Source organism: Larimichthys crocea, chromosome XVI (assembly GCF_000972845.2).
Source record: "Larimichthys crocea isolate SSNF chromosome XVI, L_crocea_2.0, whole genome shotgun sequence".
Classification (NCBI taxonomy): Eukaryota; Metazoa; Chordata; class Actinopteri; family Sciaenidae; genus Larimichthys; species Larimichthys crocea.
In genome coordinates, this window is record NC_040026.1 from 8,635,763 (window position 1) to 8,651,799 (window position 16,037).

At 40.3% G+C, this 16,037-nt stretch overlaps 1 protein-coding gene across 1 annotated transcript; it reads right to left on the minus strand.

The window, feature by feature from the left end:
- Nucleotides 1-48: 48 nt before the first annotated feature.
- LOC113747872 (testicular acid phosphatase homolog) lies at nt 49-6,812 on the minus strand. Its single transcript, XM_027289439.1, has 10 exons — nt 6,705-6,812; nt 5,763-5,849; nt 4,539-4,694; nt 4,171-4,269; nt 2,811-2,906; nt 2,216-2,348; nt 1,168-1,250; nt 945-1,051; nt 480-661; nt 49-295 (listed from the first exon to the last, which is right to left on the minus strand). The coding sequence occupies exons 1-10, from the start codon at nt 6,810-6,812 to the stop codon at nt 186-188; spliced, it is 1,161 nt and encodes a 386-aa protein (XP_027145240.1). The 3' UTR covers nt 49-185.
- Between the last annotated feature and the right edge of the window lie 9,225 nt (nt 6,813-16,037).

Genomic DNA, 16,037 nt, shown 5'->3' on the forward strand with positions numbered 1-16,037 from the left:
AAAAAACAACCTTTCATGTACATGATGTATATTCTTTGAGTCAGACGAGAGCTCACCATCTCCTCTGCACTCACCCAATCAGCATCTAAAATATTCAAATACATGGCATATTTTTATCATTCGAGCTGTTTCTACAGCTGATAAGCACCTTTCTGTATTTTTGGCACGTGTTACAGTCGACTTCTTTACACCTCCCTGGAGTAGTGTGTTCTCCTCCTGCAGATTGCCACTCCTATGCTGAACAACAGCGCCACTGCCAGGAGACCCACAGCCACTGCAAGAGTTGTTATGACACCTGTGGGAGGCAAACAATTCTGTTTAGGTTTGTAAGATTTCCAAAAGTTTAGACAAATTTTAAATTTGAAAGTCTGTGCTGAAAGTCCCCACACTTGTCCCCAAAGTGAACAGGAATAAACCTAATGCAGTGAAACCTTAACGATTCCAAATTATGAAACAAATAGAAGTCGGTATATCTTCACCTGTGCTTGACCATTTGGTCCTAAACCCACACTCAGCCTCCCAGTCCTCTGCCATCACGTCCCGCACCAGCTCAGTGAACACAGGCAAAGGGCATGGGTTCAACCCGTTGCATCCTGGCACCGAGTTGGGATAGGGGTCACGCAAGGAGTCATTGCGGTAATACAGCTCCAGAGAATAGGAACTGGGGATTTATTAGGATTAACACAATGAGATGACACACAGTTGTGGTAAGTGTTATGTAAATGTTTTGTATTATGTGCTAATTTGGCCATTGCAGTCCTGGATGGCTGCCAGATTTCCATCTAATTAAAAAGGAAAACAGAATTCCAGTGTTTGAATGCAATTGCTAAAAATGTGTGTGTGTGTGTGTGTGCGTGTGTGTGTTTTGGCCATTTGACCTAGATAGTGTAATTAAACATGGAAAAAGAAGAATGCCTGAAGTGACATTGACAGGACATCATTACCCATCATACTCCTGGTAAAACTCAAATAGTTGACAGGCAGCGTAAGGAGGAAGAAGACCGTTGTACACGTCCAGAGCTGCCTGGAGGGTGATGAGTGTCGAGTCATGCTGGAATGAGAAACGCATATCACAGCAATAATATACAAGGAGGTGAGAAGATATGAAACAACACTTTGCAAAATAAATTACAAAAATGTGTGTATGTGCCCAAACATTGAACTTACAGCTGAGTACATAATGAATTTGAGAGGGCTCCCGTGCTCCACAGCCCTTGAGAAATTCCTCAGGATGGCATTCAGTAGGACCCCTGGTAAATTAACACATCAGTGTCGACAGTGCAAATGAAATTTTCACAGACACCAACATCCGTTTGACCTTACTAAGCATCCTGCTTAGTGCTGTAATCATCTTTTTCCCATTATCTCATATGTGTTAATATGCCTTTGTATGGAAGCCAAGAAATGCCATGCATGCAGTTGTTTTTTTTAAATCGGTTACCCTGAGATCATGATTTAATTATTTTGTTATCTTGGGAAAACAAGCTTTGTTATATCAAGATAAGGAGATAAAATTACAGGGGGAAAAAAGGAAGCTTTGTATTATTGGTTATAGATCTTACTTATATATTTATCAGCAGTCAGCAATGCCATGTCAGTGTGTGCTGATGGCATCTTTACACCAGAGAAGACACATGTCACGTCAGATCAAAGAGTGCCCATTTTTGAACACATCAGTCTATACTTCAGTCGAGGTCTAATACAGGCAGAAATTGAATTTTGCCTTTCTGTTAGAGATAACATTCAGATCAGTCCTCATCATTTAAAGAGAAGACTAGCCCGGCTCCAACTTAATGAACCAGACACTCATTTTCAAGGTCTCCGTAATTATCCCATAACCTCGAGAAAAGAGAAGTCGTTTTCTCGTGATGAATGATCTTATCTCGAGAAATCTGCCTTTTGTTGTCTCGAGATAACGAGATAAATTAACCCATTATCTTGAGAAAACGAGCCTTGATGTCTTGAGATAACAAAATAATTAACTTGTGATCTCGAGGTAATGGAATGGAAAAAAAAAAAATGCTTCATGATTTCATGGCCGTTCTCAGCTTCCGTACTTTTGGGAAACACAGCTGACCAAGCACTCTACACTGTATGAGGCATACACAAAGGCTCATCCAGCAGTCACAGTATGAGATACACTGAGCCTTTTTACTCCAATAGCATTTTTTTCTAACAGCGCTTTAAATGAATTGCCTCTAATATGGATCCTCACCTCCTGAGAGTCTGGCCTTCTCTTTTCGCTTGTGACTGAGTATGCTGTACATGACCTCAAATGATGCTACTCTCTTCAGGGTGTCCAGAACATCTTGGGTGGCCCAGCGTGGGAGAGTCAAGTTATGGATCCTCTGCACAAGAAAATAACATTTATTACCCTGCATCACGCTAATAATCCCTTTACACAACACATGAACACCAACAAAATGGCTTTTAATGGCTGTATTTCATAGTTTCTATTATCCTGGCTATTTTTAGCACAGGTCTGAAGATAGCAGATGCTCATTTTGCAAGTGTGAATGAGTGTATTCAACCTGGCCTAGAATCCACCCGTCACACAATGCTTTAATTATCATTTCAATATGTTGTCCTATTCATATCTTACTGTATGTATAAAAATTATTTCCCAATTCTCCAGCCCCCTCCCCATGTCTGCAGATGTGTTGAAGAAAACAGCTCCATTCTCATTTCCATCATTGGTCTGCAGCTGGTGTTTGTATCAGTAATTGAAGCATTGGTAAACGACAGAAAACAGGTAGTATACAAACTTCATTGTATTTATGTATGTGTGCTTGATAAAATATTTAATATACCTGACAGGTAAGAGTGTCGTAGACCCTCCATATTTTTTTGCCAACCAGTTTGGAGATAGGGTAGCCAGTGTGATTGGAAAGTCGCTCCACAAAGTACTGCAATGTGAAGAAATGAGTTAGACCAGTGGAGTAAGAAATATTCTGATGTTTCTCGTGTGAAAGAGCAACTCAGAGAGACTCACGTATTCATAAATACTCCATTACAAGTGAAAGTTAACTATAAAAATTCAACTTAAGTAAAAGTTTTATCAGCTTTTTTATAAACAGTCATAAACCAAAAAGGTTGGAAACCGCTGGTTTCAGCTTTAATAATGCATCATACTTTATACATTCATACATAAGTTTATCATTAAATCTGCTAAGTAACTCCCTTATTCAATATAGTGGACTAAAAGGTTATTTCTTATTGAAATGCTGTGGGATTTATGTGTAGATACTTAAAATAATCAAGTAAAGTACTGTATAATTGCACTTAAGTACAGTGCTTATTAGTGACTTACATTTACAGACATAATGCTCAAAGGAATATAACACTTGAATTTCCAATTGTTTATCTACTTACATTATTTTTGCTGCTCATTGGTGTAAGTGTTTTGAACTCAAGATTTTGCAGGAATTAGTTGGTTAATTCTATCGATTAATTCATTGATTCAGTGATTATTCTAAATTCAACCTTTGGTCATACACAGTAAAAAATGGCACCATTTTAGTTCTTGTATCCAACTTGTAGGTACTGTGCATCCAGCAGAGGGTGTTAAAATTCAGTGCAGGAGGCCCCATCCTCATCTCAAACTGCACCATAATAGGCAGCACATGGGACTCAGTTTAATTAAAACATTTTCATTGTAATTCTTAATCTAATTCAATCCAACCGTTAATTAGTGTCTCCGAGAATGTGAGAGAAATTGCACTGTACAGCTTTTTCTAGGCACTGGAGTCACCGTGCCTGAGAAAATCACTGAGAGGACATGATGTCTACAGCATAACTAACACGTCCACTGGAGGTGCCGATAACGCTGGCACCAGCAACTGTGAAGTATATATTTCACTCTGCGCTGAAATGTGCATTTCACAGCGTTTGTTAATTTACAAATCAAGGCAATGATAAGTAGAAAAGAGGCAGCAGAGGTGAGGAAGAGTATTTTTCACAGCTATTTTGATTATATAATTCTGCTGATAAAACAAAAAACAAAACAACAACAACAGAGTTACAAACAAGTTTTTAGTGGTTAACAGGCACATGACTCATAGAAAAGTGATGTTGAACACAAACTGAGCTGTGAGTAGAACGTTCACATCATTGAGCAGATGCTGAGGATGAGTTACAGTACAGTGTGTCTTCTTCTGTGGTTTGCCTTACCTGGTGAGCCCTGAGGAACCTCTGGTAAGGCTGACTCTCAAAGGTCTCCGTCATCAGCGCTCTGAACTTTGGACAGTCTTTGCCTGGAGACTTCAACAGCTTGAGAAATCGAAAACAACAGCAGAACATCAGTGGAAATAATGCGCATTTACTGCAGGTACTGCAAGTCTTCTGGGCACAATTATATGTTCATTTCACACTTTAAAACAGTGGGGAATTTCAGCACGCCAGGTTCACAGCTGAGGTGAACACACACAGCAACATGGAGCTACAGAGAGAGAGAGGCTCAAATTAACTTGTACAAGTTTTTACTCAGCCATGTATGGCTGCTGTATGAAAGAAAATATTTATGTGGCTCAGCAGCCCACCTTGTCCTGGGCCCTGGGGATGGTGTGTACGGGAATAGGCCGCCACAGTAACTGGGGCACGATGGGAGCTGGGCGTCTGGTTGGAGGGAACATCCCAGCAAGGCAGGCCTGGGCACTCATCAGAGTTCGGTCGTAGTCAGTGCTCTGCACGTATAACTGTTGAAGACATGGTATTAAAATATATATGAAGCCGGTCATTAATGCCACTGTCTGCTTCGTCCTAAACGATGCGCTCAGGATCAGTTTACTTTTTACCCTGAAATGCACTCGGAAACTCAAAAGAATTTCATTTGCATTTGCAAAGTTTAAATGCACATACTTCTCTTTCTATTTAATTTAATAAAAATGCTAAATAAATGCACCCAGCAAAGCAGTATTGTATTATGAGTGAGCTGCTATTCATCCCAAGTCAACTGAGGTATTCCCTTAACATGAAGAGGAGGGAAGAAGAGATCCAAATGGATGAGAGAGGGAGGGGGAAAACGATCCTTCTTGCTGTGATCTCTTCTGACATCAGCCTTCGCTCGTCTATATCTCTCTGTCACCCTGTGTCAGGTTTTTGCACACAGTAAATCACGCTGATAAGGTTGGATGTTCCTGTGATGCCGAGAACGCTTCTTTTTTCCCCCCTTCCTTTTGTCAAATTAAAACAGACACGGCAGCGTAGGAATAAAGGTACGGTACAAGTTGACTGAGACCTGGGCGACAAATCGCCAATGACAGGTACTGAGAAGAGTTGTTATTTTTGAGGTAATTGCATGTTATTTAAGAGATGGGAGAAGAGGACTAAAGGCAAGGATGGAGAAAAATAAGGGAGGGGTAAGAGTGAAAAAAAGGAAGACGATGAGTGTAAAGAAAACAGAGGCAGGGAAAAGAAATCACGTCTTCATACTGACAGTATGCTGAGCATGCAGCCCAGGGGCACACTGAACCAACATGCATGCTGCCATCTGTACAGTACAGAGCCCAGGGGCAAGATTACCCCACATGTTACAGCATATTACAAGGCCATGGCAGTGATATCACCAATATGAGTCGTGCTCATTAGGGTATGTTGTTACAGTCATTACAAATGGTGGCAGACCACACATTGCACGTTGGAGCCAAGACACCCGTGACAATAGGTGACACTTGAGCACACAGGTTCATGGGAGAATTCAGCTAACCAAGATCAGGGGAAAAACAGATATTTGCATACTTACAGGCAAACACGAATCCACCAACCTCTTTGTTGTTGTACTCCTCACTGAGAAAGTTTCCATAACGCCTCCTTAGAAATCTGCCCAGCTCAAACTGTTGTTTCATGCCCAGCTGAAAGGAAAATTGCCTGCACTGTTAATTTTTGTCGAATGTGACCTTTTTTGCGGAAGATTGAGCAGATTTAAGGTCAAATTCAACACATTTACATAAAATAACAAATTTCACCCCTTCTGCAGGCCGAGAAATAATACAGTTTATTCGCTGTAAATTGGCTAATTGCCTGAGAGCAGAACAGTGTCACAGTAGGAAAGAATTTAATTAAAAGTCTACAACAAGCTTTTCTTCCATCTCAAGAAACCTGACTTTATGTACAGGTTAAAGTACAAGTGAATGATTTGTATTCTGTATTTTTAAAGGCCCAGTGTGTAAGACTTAGGGGGCTCTATTTACATAATATGGCAGAAAGGGATTACAATATGCATAACCATGTTTAACCATGTGTCACCTGAAAACAATAAGTATTATGTTTTTGTTACCTTAAAATGAGCTAAGCTATCTCTACAGAGACTTCAGACTTTGAAGTGTGGATCAGTTAGGCCACTATTGCACCAAGGCCTACTGTATGTACAGGTACAAAAATATCTTATATCTTCATTGTAAATACCCTCCTGTGAGTACATTTTATACAATATACAATATATGTTTTTAAACCATATGGACCAGTTCATTGTTCAATGTTTCGCATCAATTTATCCTGGAATAAGTCCTGATCCTTTTGGTTTTATTTTCATTTTTTGTTATTTGTTTTGCACCTCAGGGACACCGTACTCCAGCTCCCTATGACCCAGGATAAGTGGATGTACATAGATGGATGGATTTTACATATACCGAAAAGCTTGTCATATTTGTTTGCCAAATCCTACTTGACAAAACGGTAATGATGACACACGCCCATACACACAGTACCTCAGTCAGCTGTCCGAAGCCCTGAGCCCACACTTGCTCTCCATGAGGATCTCTGGGATACGACTCAATTGGTGATCGATCACCATGTCGGAACACCTTAAAAGTCATAACAGATTATGTCACATGCCACATTCAGACGCCATGCTGCTGCTCCAGCCATTACACTGTGTACTTAAGGGGAAAAAAACACCCTGAGACATAAGTCAGAAATAGAAACCTGTGATCTTGGACAGTTCAGTCTGGATTTAAGGCATGGAGGAGTCATTCTGATGATGCCATCAAGACACGAATGCTAGAGCTGCTCTGTTAGTATTATTAACCTGCAGACTCACTTTCTGAGCAGTGACATGACACACAGGTTGATTAAACTGGATTAAGGCCATATATGATTCACTCCTGTAAAACTTCAAGAAAAAGCAAACCACAAAGTCAAGTCAACAAAGTCATGGTTTGCTTTGAGTATCCTCACTGTCATTTTGGATGTAAAACATGTTCCAAGAATTTAATATGAACCGAACAACCAAGAGTTGACTCAAGTAAAATAGAGTAAAATAGTTGAATTTAAACACATTTTTAAAAATGTACATATAACAACTAATTATGCATATCTACGTAAAGATTAATGGCATTGTAACACAATAATGAAACAGATAAAAATACATTTGAACTGCTCAATATCAAGCACTAACCCTTACTTGAGCAAAAATGGGTACTGTCAAACTACTATACAGATTTAATAGTAAACTGCCAGACAACAGTCATGGCATTATATATCACAAGTCATAAGTAAGTGACAAACACACTAGTGTAATATATAAGTCGGTTGGCGTGCCTAAAAAGATAAATACAAGTGAAATAAAAAAAACTGTCACATTCTATATAAAAAAATGTGATTTTCACTTAAATCCTCTTTTTCATTCTGCGGTTAAACTATGGTGAGAAAGAAAGATGTACAAAGAGGATCAGGAACAAAGCAGCAGTGTCTGGGAGAGATATGCCTGACACTGTTGGAGTTTAGGCTCAAAGTAATCCTTTGTGACATAAATGCGTAAATATAATAATGCTCACTGAGCAGAAAAATGCAGTGTAATCAGCAGCAATGTACAGTAATGTCACTGTATAAAGTAGCCTTCCAGATGATGTTAAAAATTCTAGCTTTCAACAAATAAATCGCATCAATATCGTTGCACAAATATTTTACAGAGGATTAAACTACTGAAAGACAGCTTAACATGAAATTGCACGCTTTGCTAAATGTTATCATTATTAGTGAAAAAATTCTGGGTAGACTTACAGCGACGACAAACTTCAGCAGCCGACACTCAATCTGACAGATGCAACAAAGAAGGAATAAACAGCCAAAACTTTTCTGGAACTTCCACATGTTTTTGACTTGTCGCTCTTTACTTCCTTCACAGAGTTCACCTGCTCACAGAAGGGGGAAAAAAAAAGTCAAGAAATTTACATTTGTACGCTATTAGTAGCAGAATTTTGCCAATAGTTGCACATTTTAATCAAACAAAAATTGTGCAAAATGTCTTTTAGATCTCAAGATCTAAAAGACTATGACACTGTAGTCCAGTCAACTTTACTTCAATATTTATTAAGAATGCATGCATGCAATGACATATACAATACAGAACATGTACAATAAAATGCCTTGTCAAAAAAGTATTTAGATGAACACATGCACTTACCTCAGCATACTTGTTCACACATTTTCCTTGTCTCAGTCAAACGGGTTAAAGATAGAAGTGGACTGCTGTGCATCCCAAATCTTCACTCATACCCAGGTTGACATTAGGTGCATGTTCCAGTAAAGGAGGGCGTGCTTTTATATAGTCGCCCTACCTGACCTACTCTCTCTCTCTCTCTCTCTCTCTCTCTCTCTCTCTCTCTCTCTCGGGTCCCCGTCTACTTCATCATCGACTGAAGTCCAAATCACTGTCTCTGCCAACTCCCCACTGTGCAGTGACAAGGCCCCTCCTACTGACAGACATGTTTTGAACTTAAGAATACATGTTTGGCCCCTTGGTGTGGATAAGTCCACTTTAAAGCCGCAGTCACACAGTATATTCTTAAGGACAGTCTGGCTTTAGAAGAACAATACGACAAAGAAATGGGCTAAGTTAAGACGCACCCACCTGGCTTCTCAAATTGCACTCCTACATGCATAAACATACACACACATGCACACTTACACACTGGCCCAGGGCCACAAACATTCATTATAACTTGCTATGTCATCCGCCGTGGGTTTGGCCCCAAAATTACAGGGCCTGGAGTGTTTTCCCTGACTCGACACACATGTAAGTATCTGTTAGTATCAAAGCAGCTTTCTGGGATACAATGGGATTAGTGAGTGTGAAGACTTAGAGCTGTACAGTGTTGACATCATATTTGATGAGTGTAAGATAGGATCTATTGTACAAAGTAATACACAGTGTAGTATTCACAGAGGTGGCTTGTCAGTGTAACATTAAAGTTCTCATCATTAAGTGACATTGATCTGAAATACATACAGCCACACACCTACATGCACACACACTAACACAATTCAGACTTGGAGAAAACTGTCCGCTTACATGTAGTAGTGTGTAAAGTATTCCCTTTTACTGAAGTTAAAGTAACAATACCACAATGCATCCAGATTTTACTTCAGACTGAGTCTGTATTTTTCTTATTGTGAAGAAATTCCATGTTTTGCCTGATATAGCTCACTCTCCTCTGTATCATAGACATCTATCGTCATCATCAAAAACACATAATTAAACTACGCAACTGGGTGACGTGATGCATTATCACAATAAACATGCGTACCAGAGCTTATTTTGAATCAGTTCCGCATACGTGTCTTGCTGCTGTAATTACTCACTAGCTCACCAAATCTATGACTGAAAACATTCCTGAACAAACATGCAATTTTCTCCTATTTGAATAATTTTGAAAAAGGTTATAGTGCCCAGGCTTTTAAAAAAGGATAAAAACATAGTTTTGACTATAGTTTTTAAATACCATTTGTATCTTTACTATAACTACATGGACATAAACATCAGTTTAAAATAGCAAAAAAAAAAAAAAGCCTTATGCTTTAAGAACAAGTACGGTACTATATGGTATTAATATCAGCAAACTGAGCATATAATGCAAACTGTCTCTACGTGGTCAGTACTTGAGTAGGTATGTTTAGTTACCACTGTGCAGATCTCACTCTGCCCATGTGTTTTATTGTTTCTCTCTATCTCACAGCAGTGTACAGTACAATCTTCTGTCTCACACACACACACACACACACGTGGTAGTGTAGCTGGTACACGTTGGCTTTGAAGAACGATGCACCTGTACAAATGGGTCAGTGAGTCCACCTGCATTCAACTACAGAACAACATATACATACTCAAGGGTCTGAGTGGAGGAAAAGAAAGGAGTTTCACCATATGAGGCTAAGACACACACGCACACGCAGCCACACACACACACACACACTGTACACACGCACACTAACATATGCACACGTGCTGCGGAAAACACTACAGTTGATACACACCAGTTCACTGAAGGGTCACTAAACACGCAACCACAGACACACAACTCTGTAGCTCCTTTTCTGTCACTCGCACAAACACAAAACACAAACAAACAAACAAACGCACACACACACACACACACACACACACACACACACACACACGCCATCCTTTTTCCTCCCTTTCTCCCAAGTGGCTGTAGTGTTTTTGTCTTTGTTGAAATAATTGCAGTGATTTTCAAGACCGTTGTCATGGCAACGCAGAGGTTGATGCATGTTGACAGAATCTGTTGCAGGGCGACCGAGAGACTGAAAATGGGAGATAAGAGGTGGGAGGAGAAGTGATGCTTGTGTATGTGTGTGCGCGCATGTATACGTGTGTGTGAACGCCATGATGGTGGTGATGGTGGGGGTGTGGGGGAGAGAGGGCGGGGAGGGGGGCTTTCATGTTTTTCAGTCCATATGATGAATGGAGATGAGCAGTATGGGACATCTCAGCCTGATAGAACGAGGCCCAAGATCAGGAATGAACAGTTATGAGTGTATTGTGAGCGGAGGATAGAGAGAGAGAGAGAGAGAGAGAGAGAGAGAGAGAGGGTGGAAAGCGGGGTGCTATTTTAGTCCAGGCGTTGTCATGGAAACTGCAGCCTCACTACAAATGGAGACATCCAGAACACATGGATCGTCAAACAAACGACGTGCGTAGGGCCCAGCGTGAAGCTACGCCATGGCTGCGCGACACCGTGCCATCTCAGTCGAACTCACCCCCCACCCACACTGGCACCCACGCCTCCAGTCAGATAACAGTGGCGTCTTCTTCATCATCACAGAGACTGAATATCAATGGGACGGTAGCTTTTGGGGAGTTGGAGGGTGTGGAGGAGGGGGACAAACGCTTGGAGTCAAGGGGCTAAGTGACAGGCAATGGTGTCCATTCAGGCAGTGAGTCAGAGCCACTCGCTCTCTGTCTTTTAATTAACAGTCTTTTCCACACTTCCTTCCCTTCCCTCCTCTCCTCTCCTCTTGTCTCGTCTACCCCTTCACTCTCTGTCTATCTCCCATCCTCTCCCTCTTCCTCCCTGCCTGCCTCTATCTCTCTGTTCTCCCCCCCACCACCCCCTCCTCTCCGCCGCTCTCCGCTCACTCTCTCTCTCTCTCTCTCTCTCTCTCTCTCTCTCCTGCGCTCTGAAGGACGGAGGTATTCCCACATTTCTCCGTTGCTATAGCAACACCGCAGCGAGAACAGGAAAGAGAGGACGCAGGCTGGGAGGAGGAGGGCGAGGAGGGGAGGATGGAGACGTGGTGGGGCATAGGGAGGGAGGAAGGGGGTGGGGGTGGGGGGGTGTGGAAGCGGCCTAAGATGAGGGGATGTGTGAACAATGCTAATGCTAATGGTAGCAGCAGCAGCAGCAGCAGCAGCAGCGACAGAGCAGCCAAGTATTGGTGAATTCCCCTCTCGTCGCATCATGCTGGGTGCAGACTCACATGTCACATAAACATTTGCATAATTGCCAGTGGGAATCTATCCGCTCTGTATGTTGCTATGGTCATTGATATCTTGCACAGATTGATACATGAGAACTGTCTGCGCTCAGCCATTTGAGTCGCTTTTATTTTTTCATTTCTCTGTGACATTGACCAACTCTGCAGAGCCTGCATCCAGTTTTTTCAGCCGTTTCTTGAGCATCATTCAGGAACAAAAAGAACCAGACTCCGAAACCTTGTTTATCTTTATATAGTAGGCATTTTGGTGCAGAACTGTGCTTTGGATGGATTGAATCATTGGGAAATAAACATATTTTTTCCAGTGATTCAATCTGCACAAACCCATGCAGGTCAAATGACCCACGAGTCAAGAAGATGTATCTAGGTGGAATACACACAGCAGCCATGGTAAGACCAGAGCTATTTCATATCGATGTCATCATCCCATTCAATCAGGACAGAACGCAACCTCATTATCTCCCATATATATCGTAAGGCGTTAGAACAAAGCAGTGTTGCATCAATTTCCTAACATATAAAGATTTGTAGGGAGCAGCAAAGCTCATGCGGCCTGCCGTCTTTCCTCTGTACTCGTGTTTGTCTGGTTGACATGTTGCACAAAACTCAATAGATGCATATCCTATCACCCAGAGTGAAATGAATATCCCTTCCTACAGTACATGCCACATACATGTATGAATGCTTAAGCTGTTTGGTAACTGAAACGTAGTCTGCAGCATGTCAACTGTCTCGATGTCCTCTCCTCTCAATCAATAACTCATCTCTTGACGTCAATATTATTATCTCCCATGAGACAAAAATGTCCTTCTTTAGGACAAAAGGAGAATAAGTAAGATGGGAGGAAGGGGATGTGAGAAATAGAAAGACGTTTCTTCTTCCTTTATATGTTGTTATGTGATCCATGTAAGGAATCTCCATGTGTTTCCCGTTTTTTCTCAGTCCGTGTCCAGTGAGGTACCCGACATGCTGATCTTCTGCTGGGTAAAGAAAGCCAACGAAATGTTCAAAGGCAGAATGACAGGGCGGTTTTCTTCAATAATTCAAAAAAAACAACAATAACAATAAAAATTCATTTAGCATAGCATTTACTGTGGCACATATGTTATCTTATGTTATTTTGTTAGGTTATCCAGAGTGATTTAAAGTTTAACATTTTAAGAAATATAATGTTTTTTGTTAGTTTGTTTTCTTCCCAGAAGTTAGATGAGATGATCGATACCACTCTCATGTCTCTGTGGTAAAACATCAGCAGTTAGTTTAGCTTAGTATTAGAAATAGGGTGCAATAGCTAGACTCTATATAAAATCTAAATTGTCTGTGGTTTTAAAAGGGGGTTATGTGCCAGGATATTTCTTGGTTGGGACCAGTCTGGTCGTCAGTGTGAGGTTGCAACCAGTAGAGACTCCATGACATGTCATTTTTACATTTTTTTTTGTACAGATTAAACATCAGTGATATATAAGTTATTTGATGAACATTAGAGGTGCTGTTAGGTGGATTTTGTTGCCCTTGGGCAGAGCTGGGTTTGGTGTATCCAAAACTGAATTAATCCTTTTGGAAAAAATAAAAGCAAACTGTATTACATCAGATTATTTGTCTTGAAACAAGACCGTTTTAAAGTCAGAAAACAGCAGGTTAAACAGTTTCAGGTCCTTGTGCTAAGCACACATGAGATTGGTATCTACCTTCTTATCTTAAACACTGACACAAATGTAAATTACTATATTTACTAAAATGATGTGCTATTCCTGTAATAATTTGTGCCTGAGAGGACTATTAATGAAGCATCAATAGGGTAAGTAAAAGTTACTACATAATTCAGGGAGCCATAAAAAGCTAAACATGTCACAACATTAACCAAGCAAAGTAAAAACATCATCCCTATCTGCAGTTATGGTAAATCAATACTCAAGTAAGTGTAATAATATAATAACAACATCAGCAGAGCGCCTGGAAAGTGTGTTTGTGTGTGGGAGTGCATGCACTGGGGAACAATTTGCTGCATACCTTCCTCCAGTAATTCCACGGGAAGAGTCTATTCATAATGTATACTGGAAACAAAATATTCACAGGGAAGCAACTACTTAAAATCACATTTTCGAGCATAGACAAGCAGTATTGGTGAGATATTTAGATAATAAGTCCTTTCTTTTTGTTATGTCTGTATATGTAATATGTTTTAACCCATTGTGCTCCGGTTTCTCAGCAGTTGTTTCGTTTGGATTCAACATCAAGAGAGATATTTTTGTCTCTGACCCAAATTACAGCAAACAGCAAATTAGTCTGTGAAATAATCTGACTAATTTCACAAAAATCTGCTACGTTTTTAACATTTTTAATTAATTTTTGTTTTATTTTTCGGGGTGGGAATGTAATTCCTCATGTTATATTAACATGTACAGAAACACATACATGAATAAGTAAAAATATTAGCCGTTGGGCATTGGGGAAAAAAATGTCATACACCATGTGATAATAGTAATAATTCATCGTCCGTCCAATCCTATACACACATATACAACTGTAACTGTACTCCACACCCACTTTAGCAGCATTTAGTGGAAAGAGACACAGTAGATTTTTTTTTTCCGGGTGACATGCCTTGTTGGTCAGGTTGAGTGTTTTATCCCCAGAAGAGGCGAAGAACTGTCTGGTGTTACAAGGGCTCCTGAGTGCTACGTATGAGTAGACTTGCATCTTGTGTACTTTGCAAGCACTCAGGATTCAGGATTCATTTCCTCCCTAGTATGTTTGTTCTCTCTCTCTCTCTCTCTCTGGATTATTAATTGAGATTTTTGGGGTGAGGAAGGAAACAATATCCCCAAGTCAAAGGATCTGCTGCATGGCTTTTAATGATAGTGGAAGAAGAGAGGGAATCTAAATATAGACTGAAACAAAAGCAAAGTATGTTCAGTACAGTATGAGAAAACCCTCTGAGAACAGTGTGTAGTAAGCTCATAATTCACCCACATAGTTTCATGTAGTCAAAAAGTGAATCTTTAAACAAAGCGCAGACTTTAAATCAAAAGGCTTCTGCTTTCTTTTTATCCATTTTACACAAATTAAGTCCAACTGGGTCACCGTGATCCTCATACTCTCCATAATACAGTGGATTCTCAGTCTGAGCTAAGTCTGCTAACAGTTCAGTGTAGTCCATTCTCATATAAACAATGTCTAAATAGGCCACACAATCTATACTTAGTTATTTTTATTTATTTATTTATTTTTTGGTATGACTGCAGCCCACACAGCCGTACTCAACACACTACACTCGTGTTAAATACATGTGTTGCTCGCTGCAGCCTTTAAAGTGTGAAGAAATGAAAGGCTTCCACATTTTCATGGCTCCTCAATCAGTGGAGATGCAGCCCACAGACTCTGACACCTCTGCTTCACAGTGGAGTTTATGTTGTGTCAGGTTCCCCACAGACTCTGCAGTCTGTCTGTGGGCCAGGGGAGCTGGGGAATCCCTGGAGAAACACACAGCTGGGAGGTTATTGAATTTGAAGGAAAAGGACAGCATAGGGAAAAGGAGAGGATAGTGCAGACACAGTGGATTTCTAGAAAATGACTGCACCACAAGGATCCGAAGGTAGACGTCGGCGTACTGTACAGGGAGAATGTTACATTTTACAAAGAGAAATCAGGTGTTCCTCTTTTCTTTAAAATACACAAATAGTTTAGAATCACATGGTGGAATATATGTTGATAAATATACCTCACGTGGTTTTCTTTATGCTGAAAGTGGCATTTCGAAATTCTACCTTTTTTTAAATTCCAAATTACCTTACGCCATCACATTACATTCTCACCAAGATCACAGAATGCTCTACATATATTTGCATTTGAGCATTCCTCTTTCATCTTTAGTGCATATTAATGTATTATTTTCTGCTGCATACACACTCTTTGCTCACTTCACACAAACCCCACTTCATGGGAGCCTTACCCTTTTCTAACATAGCAAAGAAAAGACAACTTGAAGTCCTCTTTATGCATTCATTATATGTTTGCTCACTACTAACACAAGCTAACAAAAAGCAGCAAAACACATATCTTGATAAGCTGCTTGAAAATTAGTCACCTCAAGGTGCCACAGAACGTTTGGTTTGAGATCTGTCCTATGCTTTGAGTTGCAGTCTCTATATATAATAATACTAAGACGGAACCATAATATACTGTAGCTGTCTTTTCTATTTTCTATTTCAGGCCTTTAAAATTATGTCGATAAAGTCTCATGGGGACTGAGATCTCTAGAGACCAGAGTGCAAGGCAAGTACAATTACATTCACCAAAATTAC